Source organism: Gracilinanus agilis, chromosome 2 (genome assembly GCF_016433145.1).
Source record: "Gracilinanus agilis isolate LMUSP501 chromosome 2, AgileGrace, whole genome shotgun sequence".
In the NCBI taxonomy this organism is placed as follows: domain Eukaryota; kingdom Metazoa; phylum Chordata; class Mammalia; order Didelphimorphia; family Didelphidae; genus Gracilinanus; species Gracilinanus agilis.
The window spans coordinates 391,655,980-391,669,081 of NC_058131.1; the positions used below are offsets into that span (position 1 = coordinate 391,655,980).

The 13,102-nt window shown below is 42.1% G+C and overlaps 1 protein-coding gene across 3 annotated transcripts in view; it reads right to left on the reverse strand.

Annotated features, from left to right (window-relative positions):
- Positions 1-1,819, reverse strand: part of LOC123237523 (heterogeneous nuclear ribonucleoprotein H) — a 17,407-nt gene extending 15,588 nt beyond the window's left edge. For all 3 annotated transcript variants that reach the window (XM_044664493.1, XM_044664494.1, XM_044664495.1), the window contains exons 1-4: positions 1,742-1,819; positions 1,055-1,227; positions 754-776; positions 130-248 (exon numbers count right to left, since the gene is read on the reverse strand). In XM_044664493.1, coding sequence (XP_044520428.1) covers positions 130-226 — 97 coding nt within the window. In that variant the 5' untranslated portion in view covers positions 227-248; positions 754-776; positions 1,055-1,227; positions 1,742-1,819. The remainder of the gene's footprint in view (positions 1-129; positions 249-753; positions 777-1,054; positions 1,228-1,741) is intronic.
- Positions 1,820-13,102: the final 11,283 nt, after the last annotated feature.

Below are 13,102 nucleotides of genomic sequence, written 5' to 3' on the forward strand. Positions count from 1 at the left end.
CCACGCGGCCCCCCCTCCCCCGCCCGTCGACCTGCTGCCGACGCGGACGCGAGGCCGGCGCGCGCCACCGCCGCCGCCCATAGGCGCGCTCCCACTTTTTTCCCCTACGCCCCACCCCCGCCCGCTTACCCGAGAAGAAGCGTTGGACTTCATCGGCCGAGCAGGACCAGGGCAAGCCCCGGACCTTCACCACGAAGCCTTCTCCGCCTTCGGTGCTCAGCATCATCTTGTTCAGTCAGTGGTGGCGGCTGCGAAGCGAGGGCCGGGGGTGAGGAAAGAATCCCTCCCCCCGCCTCCCGGGTAGGCCCTCGCCTCGCCCCGCCCCTCACCGCCACCACCACCCCCCGCCCGCGTTCCCAGCCGTTCGCGCCCCCGCGCCAAGCGGGGATCCACAACCGGTAACCCGTCCTTCATCCCCACCACACCAACCAACCCCCTCCCCCCACACCGCGCCCCCAAAACCGGCCGCCCGCGCCTCCGGGGCCACGCTGGCCGAGCCTCTCTCCGGCGGGCGGGTGGCCGAGGAAATGGCGGCGGCTGCTTCCGCTCCGCCTCCTCCTGCTCCGCACACAATGGAGTCGCCTCGGCCCGCAGGCCTCGGAGGCGCCGACGAGCTCCGGCCGGCCCGAGCCGAGGCCCACAACGCGCCGCGCTCCCCCCAGAGTGCCGATGGGAACCAAGCCGAGAGGGGTCCAGGGAGAAGTGCCGTTCCCGCGGGCGACGGAGGTTGGATGAGAGCCGACCGGTGCTCACCTCGATACTTGACTTCGGCGTGGCTACGAAGAAATGACCGCTGAGCGCCTGCGCATCCTAGATAAACCCTTTTGAGCACGCTCTGCGCACGCGCAGAAGAGCTCCAGTCTCCGCCCCCTTGCGTCACACAACGCTTGTGCGCAAGCGTAGTTCCACGAGCGCCAACCTCCTCCCGCCACAGGAATCTCGCGCGCTTGCGCTTTGGCCACAGTCGTTCCCAACCCTTCCCCCACCAACACCACACGCCCTTTCTGCGCTTGCGCCTTCCCGCGAATATTGAACTTCGTGCCCATCCGCTTACAACTTTGAGTTGCGCATGCGTCGATGTGTTGCTGATGGTTTGCCTCTCAGGCCCGCCAAGGTGGGGGAGGGGCAGACTATGCCGGCCCTGTTGTAGTGGCCTTGAGTCTGTGGCGTTAGTGGCTCCCGCTCTCCGCGGATGGACCTTCTGCCCGCAAGGCCCGAGCTCCTGATCTAGTAGGGGCGCAAAGCCGGCGTCTCAAGAGCAGCTTTCGGGCTCAGGCCCGGTGCAGACGTCTGGGCCTTGCGAGGATTAGGCCTTAATGCCCCCTCCCCCGCGGCCTCCTCGAGCACGCGCAGCGCCTGCCCCCTCCCCCAGCCCTGCGGGGCCTCGGATCCCGAGAGGGATCTGCTCCCTTGCGAAGGCTCCGGTATCTGGGAACCCTGCAGGCCCAGAGACCTCAACCCAGAAAAATAGAAGTTCCTTGAGGACAGGGCCCAAGTTTTGTTTCGGTCTCTCCCCCATCACCCCCTCCCTCCTCTCGCACCTGACGTGCTTGTAGGCGCTTAATAAAAGTTGGTTTGGGGGAACACGGGACCTCCCTTCTGGGGAGACCTAGCCTCGGAGATGAGGTGGCCTTGTTCTCTCTTTGCAAAGCACCCGCGGATCCCGGGTGGTGGGCTCCTGGTACTGAGCTGGAAGCTGCTAGTAAGCTCTTTCAGAAACAGTAGGGAATCTCCGACCTACCCTTTATCCAGAAAGAAAGCTTGGGACCTCCTGGAGCATTTGTTGAGAACCTGCTACCGGTATAGTTTTTCCCCTGAAGGATGTGGGGAGGAAAAAGAAGTATTCCCTGCCTCCAAAAAGCTTACGTAATAATTGGAGAGGCATGACATTTACACAAAAAAGTTAAATAATAACAAAGTGCATTATTAAATGTCAGAGGAGTGACAGACTTGCTTTAGGATTTAGCAGGGGTGTGGGAATTTGGACAGTAAAGGATGGGTAGGGATTAAATTAACTGGAAGGCCAACCACTCTTTGATCCTGAAACCAATCTTGCCTTTGTATTCCCTTACAATTCCTTAGATGCTTCAGCACCCTGCATGGGACATAGTAGGTGCTTAATAAGAATTGGTTGACTCATTTTCCCCAGAATGTGTGACTGAATTTATGATTTCATTGATTTAGGGATTTCTCAGGTGAGGAAAATCACTCTACCAATGCAAATTAGCATCTCTGCAATTTGTGTTCTTAGAGAATCGCCCAGAACACTTTCAGGATTACACAGCCATTAGCTATATTAGATGCAGGTCTTAAACTCAAGTCTTGTGGGCTCCAAGGCCAATTCTTTAAACGCTATACCAGACTGCAAGGGAGCCTGCGTGATCAGTAATGCCTTGTAAATAGGTAAGTTTCAAAGAGGGGTGAGTTTGGGGCGGGGACAGATAATTTTTTTTTTTGGACATGTTGAGTTTTAGGTGTCTCCATATCATCCAGTTTGAAAATGCCCTAATAGGCAAGTCTATGATGTGGAACTGAAGCTCCAGAGAGAGACTGGGGATAGATATATAGATCCTAGAATCATCTGTGAGGAGATGATAATTAAAGCCATTGCAGCTGAATCACCAATTGACAGAGTGTAGATAAGGGGAAAGGAACTGTTTTAATGTTTCAAATACACTTTCTATCATATCTAGACTACTTTTTTAGTCCAAAGATTAAACTGAGTAATCAAAGTGCACAAAGCACCAGGCAGTCTTAGGTAGAAGCAGAAATACAAATAATCAACTCCCTGCCACAGATGATTTTACAGTCTCAGAAAGGAGCAAACTAGAGAGATAAATTTCAACTCCCTTTAAGCAAATTTGCCAATGATTATCCATCAATAACAGTGAAATTCAGGCAAGTGCCCAGTCTTGTCATATTGCTTCCTACATGTTTCACTATTGAAAGTGATTTTGAAATCAAAGCAATATGTGAATATTAGTAGTGGAATATTAAAGAGTGGGAATATTAAATGTGGGAAACCCATTTTAATAATTATTGGTCAAGGGTTTTGACTTCCCAATAAGAAATGCTAAAGTTAACTACAATCCAAAATTGTGGTGCCAAAGCACTTTGCAAATCTTAAAGCACTATTAAATGGTAGGTTAACAGCCTGAGTCCTTACAATACCATAAGTAGTGTTTTGATTGGTTTACAACATTATTATCCCACATAATCAAATAAGCATTTATTATAATGCATATTAAGCAGTCTGAAAAAATAGAATTGTATATCTACAAAGAACTTTAAATCTAGTAGTAGACGTCAAAAAATTCATGTCGACAAGACAATATAAATTAATTATATTGAGTGAAATGTCTATATGACTTCTGAATTTGTTCAGGATTGTGTTTTCAATGCTAAAAATAATGAGATCAAAGTAGAACTCTGTTCACAGTAAACAAAACTATTCTATATACATATATAGGAATTATACTGCTGCAATGTTACAGCAAGAGACAAAGGTACATTCCAAATGCTAGACTACATCATTGAATTTCTAAAAGAATCAAAACTTAGTAAAGAATAAGATTTCCAGGGTTACTGAGTAGACAAATCTATAATGGATTTATGGAGGGACATGGACCAGAATCACCTTTGAGGAAAAGTCAAAAAGCAAATAAATATATAAAGGGATGAAATCATAAGTCCATGTAACTAGGACACTGCTTTAATAAAGTGCTATATTGTTATGCAGAGAAAAATAATGGGATGATATTTAATAGGGTGATAATTAAATAGTACAGTAAGTAGAATAATTATAATAAACTTGGATAAATAGGAAAAAGTTTATAAAGGATGGAATTTACCTGAGTCTTAACAATTTCCTTTAGTACTTGCCACGTGTTGATATGCTATCATATTTTATTAAGAAACTATTATTAAGGTTATTGTCAGACAGTTGGGATAGATTTATTTTCAAAGAGAAGTTGCATAGAATTTTAGCACAAGAGGAAGCCTTATAAATTATTCCAATTCTCTCACTTTCAGATAAGGAAAACAAGTCCAATGAAGTTAAAAACTTATTCAAAGTAATATAGTCAATTAGTAGGAGAGCTAAGTTGTTCTTGTTATTCAGTTGTGTCTGCCTTTTCATGCCTCCATTTAGGGTTTCTTAGTAAAGATACTGGAGTGGTTTGCCATTTTCTTCTCTAGCTCATTTGACATGAGAAAACTGGCAATCAGAGAACTAAGACTAGAAACCAAATATCTTGATATGTTTCCAATGTACCTTCTATATTACCCATCCACTGCTTATTTAATCCAAAAATTAAATAGTGTTCAAAGTGTACAAAGCATTAGACACACTTAGGTAGCAGCAGGAATACAAAGAATCAACTCCTTACTACAGATGATTTTACAGTCTCAGAAAGGAGCAAAGTAGAGTGATCAACTTTAACTGCCCTTAAACAATTTACCCATGATTACCCATCAAATCAGAGAAATTCAGTCCTCCTGTATCTGGTTTGACATTTTGCTTAATCCACATTTCCCAGTTTCTTCCTATCCATTGTTACTCCCTTTTCCTATTCAACAACCATTTTCTAAGAGCCTACTATGTTGGGAAAATTCAGGGATGAATAAGATATAGTTCACATCCTGACAGAAGTAATAGACTTAAGAAAGCATACTGAGATACACATTTTTGGAAATGTATTTGTTTTACTTGAGCAAACTGATGTTATAAGTTAGGATTTTTTTTTTAATTAAGCTGGGGGAGGGGGAAAGGGTACAATGATACTGATGCCAAAAAAGAATAGTCACTGACACATTTCAAAAATGCAGAGAAGAGAAAAAAAAGGAGACAGGCAAGCAGGACAATTTTGAAATTAATATGTTGAATTTCTACATGCTTTTTTAAAAAGCAAGTTATTCATAATAGAAATTTGTAGTTTAATATATAGCCCTCTTGTTGCAGAAATAATTTTTGTTTGTCAAATTCATAATAACAAAAGATAAAAATTAATTTAAAAAAATAAGAAATGGGGGCAGCTAGGTAGCTCAATGGATAGCTAAGCCTGGGAAGGGAAGTCCTGAGTTCAAATTTGGCATTAGACACTTTCTAGCTGTGTGACTCTGGACAAGTCAGTTAACCCCAATTGCCTAACCCTTACTGCTCTTCTACCTTGAAACTTATACTAAATATTGATTTTAAGAAGGTAAGGGTTTAAAGAAAAAATTAAAATATATGGTCTAGATACTTAAAGAAGTCAGACTAGGAAAGGAGATAAACCTGTAAAATTAAAAATACAGGCTACTATATCCTTTCTACCAATGAGGGACACAGAGTAGATGCTATCAGACTTCACAGTTTACTATAGGCCAGAGGTAGAATTATGGTTAGGTCTTTAATGATAAGATTTGTTTCAGTGGCAGAAGGGAAAGGGTATCCATTTGATAAAAATAACCTAAACAAGGCTGTGGTGTTGTATGAAGATAATGCTTGGGTCATATACCTGTCCTTACTAAAAGGACTGGGAGGGTCTTGAATGCCAGACTGAGGAGTGGGAAATTTGTTGAACAATCAAAGGGTAATCTTAGGATGTTTTCAGATAGGAGAGTGATGTGCTTTATAAAGATTATATTTTATATATTATATATATATGTTATATATATATATATATCATAAAGATTAATCCAGCAGTATATGCAGGATATATTGAAGGGAAAAGAAACTGGAAGGAAGGCGACCTTTTTGGAAGGTAATCTCTATGAAAGGTGATGAAGACCTGAGATTGGGGTGGAAGCATTAGGGATAGAAAGAAAAAGACATTCAGGCCAGATTGGAAATATGGCCAATAGTCAAAGCCAATGTCATTTTTCTGCTCCTGTTTTGCTGTCTACCCAAGATCTCTAGCTAAATGTAGCCAACAGTACTTATGATTCTTGTACTCCTAAAATATTACTCTTCTCTTCCTCTGCTTTCCTCCAGCAGTTGCCAGTCCTTCCCTGCATCTTCTGGAGCTAAAGACCTCCTAAAGATCTTAGATTATTCAACAGTTAAAAAACAAAAAAAAACAGTGCCTTTGATCTCTATACTTTATAGCTTCCAGTGAGCAGGGAGACAGGACTGACCAGTATTTTGATACTCTTTATGAGCATATCTACATGACTGTAGAGAAATACTAAGAGATATAAAACTAGATCCTAACTTCCAAGGTGCTGATGCATCCTTGCCTATGTAGAAACCACCTAATAATTGGATGAAGATGGTGAAAAAGTAAAGGTCTTATGTAGGTGGCACACCCCAAGAGGAGTCTGTGTCCCCATCCTAACCCTCCCCTGTTTCTTCAATTGCTTCCACCAAATGTAAATTTCCTATTAAAGGTTTAAGAATTCTTGTCTCAGTCTCTCAGCCTGTGTTCTAACTCAGACTCAAGTTCTTGGCTTAGTTCACATCCTTAAGCCTGGCCCTAAAGTTTGGCCTTTGAAAGGAAATTCAGATTCACATAAAGTCTTATGAAACAAGAAAGATTTAGGTCCCTAAAGATAGTCATACATTCTTGCAACCCCCTTTAGAGAACCAGTCTATATCTTCTGTTGAGCAACTTGTACCTAACAGACACACAGACATTGATCAATACAAAATAAACCAAATGTTCCTCCCTGGGTGGAAGGAGCTGTCCCTAAATGAAGGAGGGTCAGAGTCTTTGGAGAAACAATAGAGGAAGAGATTCTTTGGCTCAAGAGGAAACCCTGTATGCTACACCATCTGCAAAGTCCTGAATCTTAATAAGTTGGACTTACATGGCATTGTGAAGTTGGCAGAATGCTTTACATACATTATTTCATTTGAGCCTGACGACCACCCTCTAAGATAAGGATATTATTAGTCTTATTTTATGTAGTGGCAAGAGTAATTGATGTCTCTATACAGATTTCCTGTTCTCTTTGGACTACACCTCCCAGGGGGCAGTATGAGAGCTTTGCTTTATGGCATAACAGCATATATAAGTGGATGCACTTCTAGAATGCAATTTGTTTTGTTTTCTTATTTTTACAAGCATTTACTAACTCCTCCCCCCACCCTCCCATTCCCCCCAGAACAATAAAAAAAATAAAATCCACATAACAAATACACATAATCTAACAAAACAAATTTCACATTGCCCGTGTCCAAAAATGTATGTCTCATTCCATGTTTTAAATCTATCATTTCTCTGATAGGAAGTATAAAGCATATTTCAAATCTTTAGTCTTCTGACATTGTGGTTTATCATTACATTGATCTGAACTCAAACATCTTTCAAAGACGTTTTTCTTTATAATGTCATTGTAAAAATTGTTCTCCTGGTTCTGTTCACTCCACTCTTACCAGTTCATATAAGCCTTCCCATTAGTTGTATAACTGGGTCAAAAGGCAACTTTTTTTTTTTTTTAGGAATAGTTCTAAATTGCCTCCAGAATAGAACCTATAACTCCAACAGCACATTAATGTGTCTGTTTTCCCTTACCCCTACTGCTATTGTCACTTTTCCTATTTTATCATCTTTTCCCACCTGATAGATTTGAGGTAGAACCCTAGAGTTGTTTTAATTTGTATTTCTCTAATTCTAAAGTTTGGGGGCATTTTTTTCATATTGATTATTGATAGTTTGTATTTATCTAGTCCCTTGAAAACTATGTAGTCATGTCCTTTAAGCACTTACCAGTTTAGGAATGTTTCTTGGTCTTATAAATGTGAACTTGGCACATAGGATTTAAAGAGAAGTCTTCTAGGGTTGTTGTACAAGGCAGGTAGAATGGCTAATATACCTAGATGGGATTGGGGTTGAATAGCTAGAGAAGGGTGAGAAAGAAGGCAACCATGTCCTGAGCTCTGGCATTTGTAGATGACCAAAAAGAATTAGGCATGGTGGAGAAGAGGTTTTAGTGTTTCGGGGCCTAGCCAGCAGAACTCTGCATCCTGCCAGACCAAGAGTAAAGGAGAGATAATTACAAAGCACAGCTCACATTCCATGTTGCATCATGAATTAAACAAACTCCCTGTATGTTTGTGAGAAGCAATAGCTTTTAGTGGTAGACTGGACTTATACACTCACTTTTGGAGTTGTGAAAGGTGGCATCTTTAGGGGAAAACTTGTGACTGAGTGAAGTATTTGCTTCATTAAATAGTTTGCTTTGAATTTATGCATTTTCTAGTTTGGTCTTGTGAAAGATATTATAAATAGGGAACTCAGATGTGTGGATCTGAATAGATAATTGAGCCTAATAGAACATGAACATTAATAAGCAGAGAGATCCACATTAAAGAGAATCCTGCTTTATAGAAATTGGGAAACTAAGTGTGGTTACATGATTTGGTCATGTAGTTTCTAAATGTCAGAGAAGGGATTTGAATGCAATTTTAACTGATTTTAAATCCAGAGCTCTATTCCATTGACTATATATACCATGATGACATAGCAACTCAGATCTACACCCCCCCACTAGAATTGAATTAAATGATAGGATATTCCAAAAGAGAGGGTTGCAAGACGCCCTGACAACAGAGAATACTTTCTTTCATTAGAAGTGGGTCTTAACTTCAGGGTTATTATGTTAGATCAGTAATGGTGAACATATGGCACGGGTGCCAAAGATGGCATGCAGAGTGTTCTCTGTGGACACATGTACCCGCCCTCCCCACCCTCCGTTCAATACTAGAGAGGCAGAGGGACTCTGGTGGAGTTTCTCCCCTCCCCTTCCCCACCAAGCCCAATGATTTTTCACATTCCCCCACCCCTCTGCCTAGCAGCCCAATGGGAACACATAGTGGGTAAGATGGGCAGCTTGCAGGCAGCAGAGCTGAGAGAAATGGAAAGCTTGGGCCATTCCCCTCCCCCTCTCTACAATTGCTGAAGACATTCCTCGTTTCACCTGCCCCTCTACCCAGCTGCCCAATGGGAGCACTTTCTCCTTCCCCTGTGTGGGGTAAAAGGGGGCAAGGTGCACCCAGGACTTGGTGGTGGAGGGGGGCATGGCACAAGGTTACTGGGGGGGATGGGCATGGCACTTGGTCTGGGGAGTGGGGTGGGTGTGGGGCCTGGCACTCCATCTCTAAAAGGTTTGCCATCACTATGTTAGACTGTATTAGTCCCCCACCTGGTTCACCTCCTGCCTTTCTTATTGCTCTTTAGCCATCTTTGCTGGTTTATCATTTCTATCAGGTGTCAAACACTTAGTCAAGCACATTAAAAATATAATTGGAAATATTTAATAAAATAAAATTATGATAGAATATAATGTTATTATGTGGTTTTTTTTGCCTGCAGGGATCTATTTTAATTTGACACCACTGATATGTATCACAACTCCTAACTGTGAAATATACTTCAAGACTATCAAGACTATCAAGAAATGGAAAGCTTGGGCCACTCTCCTCCCCCTCTCTACAATTGCTGAAGACATTCCTCATTTCCATCTCTTTCTCTACATTTTCCTTAATAGCCTTATCAATTCCAATGGATTTAATTATCATCTCTATATAAATAAATCACAAATATATACTTGTAGTTTTCTCTCCTGAGCTCCAGTCTTAAATTATCCACTGTCAATTGGACATTTCAAACTAGATGGCCCTGAGTCATCCCAAATTCAAATCACCAAAGCAGAATGTATTAACTTTTCCCCTAAAGTCCATCTCTCAACTAAATTTTCCCATTTCTGTCAAGTAAACCAGTGCTTTTCCATTCTCCCAGATTCCTAACCATGGTATTCTTGAATCCTCACTCTCCATCATTCCACATTTCCAGACAGTTGCCAAAGCTTGACATTTCTGTCTCCATGATATCTCTCTACTTCTCTCTACACCTTTTTTCTACTTACACAGCTACTACCTTAGTACAGGCTCTCATCACTTCCCATCTAAACTATTGCAGTGACCTCCAAATTTAACTCCTTGACTCAAATCTTTCCAATCAAATCCTATTCCATCCTTCATATAGCAGCCAAATGCCCTTAAACTCAAATCTGACTGTGGGAACCAGAATGTTTGATGGAGGGGAAATCTGCTGGAAAAGACCAGGTGGAATGGCATCATTTATGCAAGTAGAGGTGTTTGCTCTGGCAAAGAGGACTACTTCTTCATGTGAGATAAGGGTGAAGGAAGAGATGGTATCAGAAGGCATCACAAGGCAGTTAGGTAACCACAGTGAACAGAAGGCTAGGAACAGTCAGGAAGGCCTGCCTGGGTTCAAGTCTGACCTCAGATACTTCCTAGCTGGGTGTCCCTGGGCAAGTCACTCAACTCCTTGGATGCTCTTCTGTCTTCAAATCTATATTCAGTATCAATTCTAAGACAGACAGTAAGGGTATTTTTTTTTTTTAACAAAGGCATCTGAGTGATGAGAGATGAGGAGGGGAGAATAGGGAGCTCTCAGTAATGGCTTCAGTTTTATATAAAATCCACCATTTTCTTCTAGAAACATCTCAAGCATGCAGTTTCACAATCTACTAGTGCTCTCTTTTCCAAGTTATTTTGTATTAAACTATTTTGTATTCTGCAAATACATATATAAAGTTTTGTCACAACTGATAGAATGTGAGCTATTTGAAAGATTCTTTTATTGTTTATTTCTCTAATGTGGTAACATTGGGCCTTGTTTGTTGATTGACTGAAGAGTTCATGATTTTTAGTCTCTTTAGGATTAGATAAGATCAGAGATCCTTGCTTGCAAATTTAGGACTGTCAAACCATGTGGCTTTGCTCTAAGTCAGCCATTAATAGTTATGACTTCCTCTTCTACATACAGTCTTGGTTCACTCTTAGCTTTGCCACTCTCAGGATTAATCAATTAATCAATCAGCAAGCATTTGCTATGAATAAATAAGAATGTATTAAGGGTGTGCTAATTATTGTGCTAAGCACTGAGAATACAAATACAAAAAGCTAAGACAGTCCATACAAAGAAAGTTCCCTGTCCTGTAGGAGTTCACATTCTAGCAGAAGAAGACTAAACAAACTAAAATAAACTAAACAAACACTATGTACAGGCAAACTAGGCAAAAAAAATTATTTTTAAATCCTCACCTTCTGTCTTAGAATCATACTGTATATTGGTTCCAAGGCAGAAGGGTGGTAAGGGCTAGGCAATGGGGGTTAAGTGACTTGCCCAGGGTCACACAGCTAGGAAGCTGAGACCAGATTTGAATCCAGCACCTTCTGTTTATAGGCCTGGCTCTCAATCTACTGAGCCACCCAGCTGCCCTGTAGACTAGGGAGATTGGAGTTGAGAGGTAATCTCAGAGGAAAGGCACTAGCAGTAGGAATTTGAGAAAAGGCCTATTAGAAAAGGTGATATTTAAGCTAAATTGTGAAAGAAACCAGGAGTTCAGGAGTAAAGAGAAAGAGTATTCCAGGCATGGGCAACAGCCCATGAAAAGATATGTTTAAGTACAAAGAACCACAGAAGGCCTAGAATAAAGGGAGAATAGGAGACTATAAAGGTAGAAAGGAGTCAAGTTGAAAAGGGTTTTAAAAGCCAAACAAAGGATAAGTTTGGCATTCTAAAACTACAGAGATTTGACACAGAAAATAACTTAAAATTTTAAGTAGGAAGATGATAGGAGCTCTTCAGAAAATATCTGGTCCAGTGACTTCTCTCTTCTCTTGGCTCAGTCCAGCTCATGAAATTCCAGAACAGAGACTTTGAGATGTTAAGGTCTCCATGAAGATTATAGTATTTATACTTTGTTACCCCATTTCAAGGTATGAAGAAGTTTTGTAATCAAATTGTATGGAATCAGAAGGTAGCTGGCCATCGGTCAGCCAAAGGATCAACCCTGCCCCATAACTGACAGCTGGCCTCGATAGGGAAGGAAGGGGGGAGCCAGCTCTGAGGAGTGGGAGCTGTGTGAGCAGAGAAGAAAGCCAGCCATGAAAGAGGGCCCAACTGGAGATGGGAGCTGTGCCTCGCCTTTGGCAGGGGAGACTTCCCTTTCCCATGCTCATTCTTTGATCATGGTAGCTTGCTGCGGATGCTTGTCCAGTAGGAGACGCTATCATCAATCAAGGCACAAAGAGCTAAGTGGGAACAATAAAATTTGACCTGCGGAGACACAGGCCTGGGAGCCCAGCAGAGGAATCTGCTTAGCAGAGACGTTGTTCCCAGTGGGAAAGGACGCTGGGGCCCTTTGGTCCTAAAGGTGCGAATTTCTTGAGTCATGGGTATACTCTAGGCCAGTGATGGCAAACTTTTTAAAGAGAGGCCAAAGGAAAGGAAATGCTCATCTGTCAGTCTGTTTCTAAGGCAACTCTTTAGGAGTTTCATGGTTCTGTATCCTACTCATTGTATTCATGTATGAGGCTAGATAGAACATTTTAGGGCCTCCCCACATCTAGCCTGCAGGCCCTAGTTTGCCCATCACTGCTCTGTGTGTGTGTGTGTGTGTGTGTGTGTGTGTGTGTGTAGATATTTACTCTTCCCATTAGTACTTTATAAAAGTGGGAAAGAGCACACTTTTGACAGGGTAGGAGAATGTTTTGTAGCTATTTCTTTTTTAAAAAACACAACTTCCATCTTAGAATCAATCCTGTGTATTGGTCTCAAGGCAGAAGAGTGGTAAGGTCTAGGCAATGGGAGTTAAGTGACTTGCCCAGGGTCATTCAGCTAGGAAGTGTCCAAGGCCAGATTTAAACCCAGGACCTCCAGTCTCTAGACTTTCCTCTCTATCCAGTGAGTCACCTAGCTGCCCCAGTAGCTATTTTTCTTATGATACCATCTCAGTAGATGTATTTGGGGGCAAATGGGTAGCATAGACCACAGAGGGCTGGGCCCAGCTGGAGTCAGGAAGATCTGAGTCTGAATCTTGACTCAGACCTTTACTTAGCTGTGTGACCCTGGGCAAGTTAGTTAACCTCTTTGCCTGGTTTCCTCAAATGTAAAATGGAGATAATAATAGCACTTAACTGGAAGGTTGTATCAAATGAGATAATATTTACAAAGCAGTCACAGTAAGCCCTATGTAAATGCTTATTCTTTTCCTTTGCTTTGAGCTAACTGTATCCCCTGGATGACTATTATAAAGGCAATACACCTTTGGGCCCTATATCTTTAGAAGTGTCAGACCCAAAGAATTC